The sequence below is a fragment of the Lotus japonicus genome, chromosome 6 (assembly GCF_012489685.1).
Source record: "Lotus japonicus ecotype B-129 chromosome 6, LjGifu_v1.2".
In the NCBI taxonomy this organism is placed as follows: domain Eukaryota; kingdom Viridiplantae; phylum Streptophyta; class Magnoliopsida; order Fabales; family Fabaceae; genus Lotus; species Lotus japonicus.
In genome coordinates this window covers 48,515,244-48,523,712 of record NC_080046.1, presented here as the reverse complement: position 1 = coordinate 48,523,712, position 8,469 = coordinate 48,515,244, and the positions used below count along the sequence as shown (strand labels likewise).

Genomic DNA, 8,469 nt, shown 5'->3' with positions numbered 1-8,469 from the left:
TTCTTTTTAAATCCTCAATATGCAAATGTTACATTAGGTGCCACCAAATAATTTGAGTCAAGTAATAAAATTTTTAAAAGGAAATGTGAAATTCATTCTTGAGCGAAATAACATCATAAACTAAATAGCCTTTGTACTCCACCAAACCCAAGTAGAAGCGATGACCACAGGAACACTTCCAACTTCCAAGCATTGTGGACAATTAAACTATTGGTCACAAAAACAACATAATGGAAACCAAGATCCAATAAGACCGGTGTCGCCCAACGTAGAGCAAGGGCCATAGCCTCAGCCATCAAAGAGTTCTCAACCTTCAACAACCGCCACTACTACTTAGCTAAAGAATTTAGAAAACCAAAAGTCAAGCCCAAGCATTGGGTTAAGCCAGCTTCCCCCACCTCATCTAAATCATTTTGCGTCACTTACAGAAGAAAGCATTTTCCGCCCCAAGCATTTAATTTATATCATACGAAAGTATGTTCAGAATAAATTGTATAATCGAAAAATCATTTTTTATAGTTCTGACTTCTGATATTGTTTGTGCCCTATACTTTTTAGTTTTTATAAACCTCAGTTTGGACTAGGAAATTTATAGTACATACCAATTTCATAAATGTCAATGACTCTAGTCCAAGCACTAGCAGAGTAGCAGTTAGCCAATAACCAAGTTCCTTAACCTTATCAATGACCAGTGCAAGTTTCATAACGTTAACCTAAAACTCTTATCAGCTGAATGATTGTCATATTATATTTGTTCATTGACCAAAATAATAATATATTTGTTCAATTAATTGTATTATGCTTTAGTAAGAGGTGGCTAACATGAAATTTAGTCCGTACGGAAAAAAGTCAAACAATATTATACCTTTAAAACAAAAGTTGACATATGGAAATCATAAAGAAAAAAAAGCCAAAAATACCAACTCTATTTTTTAGTATTTAAAATTTAGCTATATAATTTCATGCGGAAGCTGATAGTTTACTAAGATTTCTCCCCGGAATTGCAATTCTAATATTATCCATCTTTATAGGAAAAACATTAAGCACTTTGCAAAAGCAATGAAAAGGTCTAGTATTTCTAGCAATCATAATGCAAAACGTTTCTAAATTACTCGATGAAATCATGCATTGACTGAAAGACATTTCACAACAGAAGACTGACGCATGGCTTCCAAATGTCTATTGCCTTCTAAACTTCAAGTGGAACAAAGCTTTATATTTATCCACTTCATTTAAGAAACAAAGGGTAAAAAAAAAGGAAGTTCTGCAATATGGATCATCAACTTCCTATGATATCAAAAAGCCAAATGGTTCAGCTCCAATCAATTTTATACTTGAAACATGAAAACTGCACACATAACTGAAACCTCATAGATGAAACACCAGGAACACTATAAGCTTGTATTGTACTCACTCTATTAGGGCATTTTAGCTGACAACTATCAAGATTCACCAAGCTACACATATGAATCACATAAGTTCGACAGTAAAATAGGGATATGAACATAGCAATCAGCTGCCCCAGTCAAAAAACGATCTGCACCTCAGTGAAAACCAAGAAAAACACACTTGGAAACAACCAGTCAGAAATTGCTATTTTATCACTTCAGTGTTGTGGTTGCTGAAAAACATTGGAATAGCCTAATCGAACTATATCCTATTAAATTGGAATTTGACCTCACAATAACCGGCTGAGAGATTTGATAAGTAACTTCAAATTCTTTCTTGTAGCTTCATCACCGGTGAAACCCAAAATATCAGAGCTAACATTCTGCAATAATGCAAAACAAAAGCAATCAAATAGATTAGCGAATATTTTTCTTATTAATTTCATTTATAGGCAATATCAAAGTTAGGGTCCTACCTCAACATTCTTCAGGGTAAAAATAAGACTGTAAATGGACTTCTGGATCAGTTCCGCGTTCTCAGGGGTCATAACGGATGAATGCACCCTTCTGCATCAGTGTTTGATGAGCTCTATTAGTTGTGTAAATATGCGAGTTAAACTAGTCATCATACTTGAAGAATATTCTAAGTGTGAAAATAAAGAGTAAAAGGACTTTTAAATCAGTTCAAAACTCTGCATAAACATGAATGATTTATATTAGATTTCATCTTTCAAGAAATTTAAATTATTCTTCTGATTTTCAAAATTCTTATGGATAAGAAATAGAAATAGAAGAATGGCATTATCTTTGAAGACAAGCAATTCTAAAACAGCATCAGCACAAAAATTCCAACCTTTACCTTTCCATGATAATTTTGAAATTCAATATAAATATGTCTTGTATTACTTTAAGAAAAAGGAAATAACTCACAGAGAATGAAATTTCATACACTTTGCTCATTTCTAACGTTCTTTCTCCATATAACTTGTGTTTTCAAAAATATATTATTTTTGCTATAAGTTACAACTGAATTATTGATAAGTTAACAGTTAATCACGATCAGTCGGTCGATAACGTTCTTTCTCCATATAACTTTGCTCATTTCTAACGTTCTTTCTCCATATAACTTGTGTTTTCAAAAATATATTATTTTTGCTACAAGTTACAACTGAATTATTGATAAGTTAACAGTTAATCACGATCAGTCGGTCGATAAAAATGCTGACAAACTTAATGCCATGCTCTAAACTAATATTAACAATGCTACCAGGCTATGTATATGAATGCATGTCAAACTAGAGATAAATGAGGGCATGAGAGTTTTACAAATTAACCTCAAATCCTCAGAGGCCTGTGTAAGGCTTCGGGTTAAACTCTCAACTTCCTTCAAAAGGCCACTATCACGGACTTCAGCTAACAAAGGTTGAACATCTTCAGCCATGGCTTGGATCTGAAAATCACTACATCAAAAGAGAAAATATGGATATGAAAATGTATAACAGAATAATGCAAAAGGAAACAACAAATCGATACAACTTAGTACATGACAACAATAAATTTGCACACACATATGATGAACCAGAGTTTAAGCAAGATTTCATTATCAGCTTATTTATCATTTAACTATTCGTCCACAATCATGGACTAGCCCTATTATTTAGCCGCTGGTGAGTGATAAGTTAGTGTAAATCCATAATCAGTTCCAGAGAATTTGGATGAGTTCATATGAATTTATTCAAAAGATATTTGTGTTTCTTACAATAATTTGATACTACCAGTATTCTTTACGAGAATGGTAAAAAAAAGTATGCTCTTGCAGACCATAAAAGTTTAAAAGTACAAAACCATGGATTTAAACTTTCCAGAGAGAACTGGTGACATCTGTTCCATCTGTTAAGTTATTTGGTTAACAACTCTGCTGAAAACAATGAAGTTCTATAATAGGTTACCATCAAGATAATAAAGGCAAATGATAAAACAGACTTCCCAAATCAAATCTTTCAAACAGAGAATTACACGGCATTAACAAACAATCAGGTCTAGTTTGATATACTATAACAAAATCAAAGCTGGCTAACCATCCATTTTGAATGGGCAAGAAAGTTTCCTGATTCAACAGTTCAGTGTAGAGCATATATTACCATAATCAAGCACACTAGTTTAAGAAAATTACATCACACCTTTGTAAGAAGTGGTTTTGCTTCTTCAATAACAGAAGCAGCTCTTTCAGCCAACGAATAGGTGTTGGCAACACCAATTTTCTCTACATCTCTCCCAATGCGGGTAAATATCCCAACCAATGCATCCAAACTTACGCCCTGTTGACCCTTAATCTTTTCTCTATCACACACAATGAGACCTTCTTTAATACATTCTTGGTCGAGAGGTCCAGCTGAAGGCGTTGGAATAGGATCTCGAGGAGTAATGTCAATTATAGTTTCCATAAGAAGACCTGACTGGTTAACTTCAACCAATGAATTCCGTGGTATGATGGTTTTGTCATCTTCAATCTACAATTAGAAGAAAACCAAAGTTTAAACTACTAATACACCACACCATCTAAAGTAACAAATACCAAAGCCAAGCAATATTTTAACACTGAAATGTTAGGGTATAAGAAGGGAAACAAGGTTTCATGTGCATCACAAGATAATGCTTTCAAGAGGCACCTCAACAACTGCTTCAATACTTCTCAAAGAAGGATTCACACGAATCACATCGCCAACAGTTACCCCTCTAATCCTCACCGGTGTCCCAGTGGATATACCACAAGCCTGATCAAACTCAAAAGTTGTAGTGTACTTCCTGAACTTGGATCGTATTTGAAAACCCCTCAACCAAGCCAAACTAAGTGCAAACAAAACTGCACCAGAAACTAAAAATAGTCCAACCCCACCTTCCCAAATACTCCTGCCACCAAACCCAAAATCACTTAATGGACGTAATGTTTGTCTCCAGACAGTACGAGGGATGTCCAAAACAACTGCAAGAGGATTCTTTGAACCTGAAGCAGACGAAGGTTCAACCTGCCCTGCATCTGCAGAAGAAGCTCTGATTCGGTTGCTTTTACTCTGGGGCCTTAATGGAAGGCAGGGTATGCAATTTAAAGAACTTCCTCGTAGAGTAATCACAGATGAAGATAAAGCACTTGGCAGTGTTGAGACATGCACTAGAGGATTTCCAACCATCGTAGACAAAACGTCCTAACAAACAAGTACCAGCAGTCCCAAAAGTTTAACTGGAAATGAATCTCAAGAAAAAGATACTTGAGCTGCTAAAATTTCCCTACAAATAAAAAACCACGTAAATATCATCAACAATAGAGCATAATTGACAAAAAGAGATGACAAAAAACAAGAAACTACAAAAACACAGTAGCATGCCCAATTCCAAATGTTCTAACCAACAACCATACAAGAAGAACTAAAACTGATTACTAATGGACCCATGATGTATGCAGAAAAAACCCAATGCATCAAATGATCAAAGCCCCAATAAACTGACTTTAGATTCAAAACTTGAGGGGAAAACCCCCTTACACTTCACCTTCCCAAGATGCTAATACATTTGCCGACATGGAAAAGGGCACCAAGTAGAAGGGAAAAAACAAACAAACAAACAAACAAACAATGGATTTCAATGGAATCCTAATCCCATGCAATACTAAATTTTACTTAACGAGGAAAGCCCCTCAACCAGGATATTTTGCTACCAAAGGTTCCAACTTGTGTATCTACTCTAGTAAGTAGCAACATCAATCCACCAAGATGAGATTCTGGTTTATGATGAAAAATGAAAACCCAGGTAAAATCTCATGGTGTGGATTGATTATTATGGGTTAGTGTAGCACACTGTTGGCACAGTGAAATTGAGCGCAATAAAGTTGTTACGATATATTAGGGGTGCCTATATAAATAGGCTTAGGCCTTGTAGAATAGTTATGTTGTTGATAGTTGTGATAATGAAACACTTCTCTATCCCCCTATTCTCTCTGATATTCTTCCTCTTTCTCCCTCTCTGATTCTTGGTCGTAACATTGGTATCAGAGCACCGATCCGGTGCACCTGAACCAGAAAATCAAAAAAGAAAAAATGGATGCAGATTGGTGGAAAGCCCTCGACAGGCTTGATGAATCCCTGAAGCGTTCCCATGAAGCAGCTCGCCGACGTGAAGAAGTTCGCCTGCGAGAAGAAGCGGCAGCGGCGTATGAGCGGCACATGGCCGAATACGAGCAGTACATGGCGGCGTACGAGCGGTACGAAGCCAAAGCGGCAGCGGCGGCGGAGCGACTCGCGGCGGAGGCAGAACGTGACGCAGAGGCGCTCTCAGAGGCGGAATGTGCGATGATGGTGAAGGAGGAGGACGAGCCGGCGATGATTATCGACGGCGAACTTCCCGAAATCGTTCCGGCGACGGTTCTTGACGGCAGTCTTTCCCCAACTGACACCGTTCTTCCTCAAATTGACGATGTTCTGCTTCAAACTCGTGAATCAAGATTCTTTCTTCCCCAAATTCACAAGTTCGTGCATTCCCAAATTGGAAAATTAGGGTTCGCAATTGAGTCACAGATTGGGAATTCAGAGCTTCACAGCGGCGTTCTGGGCAATTACGACGGCGATTCCATGTCCTTCGGCATCGTTTGGTCTCGTGTTGAGGATTCTGAATCCGACGGTGCGAGAAGACCGCCGCAGAAACCACCAGATTCGCTCCTTGCTACGGCGATCCTTGTTCCATGCGTCTTGACCGGAGACATTCCGCCAGTCTTGGCCACACGGCCACCAGCGAAGCCGCCAAACGTGTTCGTCCACGGTGGAGTTCCAAGCTTCTTGACCGGCGGCTCTTGCAAGATGGTGATGGCGAGGAGGCCACCGGCGAAGCCACCAGATGTGGCGGTGGGTCTGATTCCGTGGTGGGGGCAACTTGATATTGCGGCATGGTGCAAGCCGTGCAAGCGTTGGAAGAGGACTTCGCATAGGGACATGGAACAAGTGAGAGGGAAAACGTTGGACAACCTTTTTCCCATTGGAATGGGCCAAGCCCAAACTGCTCAAAGGAGTTGGGCCTTGCTGCTGGTGGTGGCTCTTGCAGGAAACACAAAAACAAAGGCCTAGAGATGCATGTCTTTATGGGTTTAGATTTAGAAGGCTATTAGGCTACAAGGGAAATTGTTGCTACTTTTGCTTTCTCTTCCTTGTTTTGGAGCCCGTGTCAATTTTTTTTTTTAGTCTTGTATCATTTAGTTTAGTTGTTCATTTTGTTGATTGGATTTTTCGAGTTTCCTTGAGGACAAGGAAAATTTTAAGGGGAGGGATATGTTATGATATATTAGGGGTGCCTATATAAATAGGCTTAGGCCTTGTAGAATAGTTATGTTGTTGATAGTTGTGATAATGAAACACTTCTCTATCCCCCTATTCTCTATGATATTCTTCCTCTTTCTCCCTCTCTGATTCTTGGTCGTAACAAAAGTGAACCCCAAACGAAAATAAGAAGCAAAACAAGAGGAATGGAGCGATTGATTTTTAGGGATGGCAACGGGGCTGAGGCGGGCACAGGTAGTAGGTACCCGCCACCAGCACTGTGAGCAAATATCCATGCTCATGTCCTCCCAATACCCACGTGGTTACCCGCATCAATAGGTTTGCGGATACCCGCGCATACATCCACTCAAGCAATGAAAAAAAAAATCAGAAACAACGTAAACATATCTTTGTATTCCTCCACGGGAGTAACATTTCAGTAGAACTGTTAGAGATAATAATCTAAAACCATTCAAGTAGCCCTACCCAAAATCTTAAGCTTTTGGGATAATTGGTTGTTTGACATAAACGACTCAACGTATGCCTAAATTCTTCACATATATGATGCTTTATGATTTCAAGTGATTGAATTAAGCCATTCAAAGAATCCAACACATATCCGATGCTCGAACAATTCTCGCAACTTAAACCGTGGCCAACATACATTACTCCACGTGATTATTCAGGAATATAATACAGTTCAAAAATTTCAGGCGATAAATATCGAAAATGATCAATACTTAAACATACTTTCTTTGATAACTACCACATGATTATTCCAATTTATCGAGTACACATGGCAAAATGAATCTAATGCTCACAACTCTCAAATTGCAACCTTCTGAAACTACACTCAATTGACTTCGCTCTCTGATAGAAGCACCTAGAATCTTCATAAAACAAGCTTGCCTGTGAATCTAACACTGAAAGAGAAACTAACTACTGTGAGTAACTAACTAGTTGAAGTAAGTACCAGCTTAGTTCCTAGTCAATTCAACATGATAAATAGGAAACCAAGAATCAATGTATGATCAAATCTTAGTGAAACAATAAAAAATCAATAAAATTCAAACAAAATCAATTTCTGCAACAATTAATCTCAATAGTAAGTTCAATAAGCATACAATCAGAGACACACAGAGCTATTAGCTAACAATTACAGAATTAGAGTCTCAACCAGCACAAAAGAAGCACAATCAGAACGAAACGGCGGAATTACCTCGGTGGTGGGTGGGTTCCGGTGAGTGCGGTGGTGTCGGAGAAGAGGAAGTTGAGATGAGAACGATGAAGAGGAGGATCAGGAACGGTTCATGCTTCGGTTTCCATTGTTAATCAATCTTCCATTCAAGTGAGTGAGTGAGTGTGAGAGGAAAGTGAAGAACGGTAGAGGCTACAGATCCCTATGGTGCGTGCTGAGTGGGTGGGGAAGAGTGGAAATGGAATACCAAGAGAACAGAGTGAGAGACATTGATCCAATCATTGGGCTGAGCCTCCTCTAATCCAATCATAGGCCCAAACATCAAATAAAAATTATAAATTTTATCTAAAAAATTAACGGGTTCGTTCGGATCGCGTGATTGGGTGTTATTAACGAACCATACCATATTTAATATGTATAACCACAAGGATTAGTTTCCTTCCCTTATGTGATCTCATGCTTCACCCATCTTCATTCTTGTCAATCAACCACATCAACCCTCTTTCTCTCAATTTAATTATTCTGTTTTTTCATGCATTTCTCAATTTCGTTTACTATCATGGAGCACACAACAATGCTTCGT

The 8,469-nt window shown here is 38.3% G+C and overlaps 1 protein-coding gene across 2 annotated transcripts; it reads right to left on the bottom strand.

Annotated features, from left to right (window-relative positions):
* Window positions 1–1,311: 1,311 nt before the first annotated feature.
* Window positions 1,312–8,157, bottom strand: LOC130726186 (protein TRIGALACTOSYLDIACYLGLYCEROL 2, chloroplastic). 2 transcript variants are annotated; one of them, XM_057577413.1, is made up of 6 exons: window positions 7,908–8,157; window positions 4,058–4,673; window positions 3,569–3,898; window positions 2,723–2,838; window positions 1,865–1,955; window positions 1,312–1,771 (listed from the first exon to the last, which is right to left on the bottom strand). In XM_057577413.1, the coding sequence occupies exons 2-6, from the start codon at window positions 4,574–4,576 to the stop codon at window positions 1,679–1,681; spliced, it is 1,149 nt and encodes a 382-aa protein (XP_057433396.1). In that variant the 5' UTR covers window positions 4,577–4,673; window positions 7,908–8,157; the 3' UTR covers window positions 1,312–1,678. The 2 variants fall into 2 exon arrangements, with proteins under 2 accessions (XP_057433396.1, XP_057433397.1); XM_057577414.1 differs by lacking the exons at window positions 1,312–1,771; window positions 1,865–1,955 and having other exon boundaries at window positions 2,723–2,848.
* Window positions 8,158–8,469: the final 312 nt, after the last annotated feature.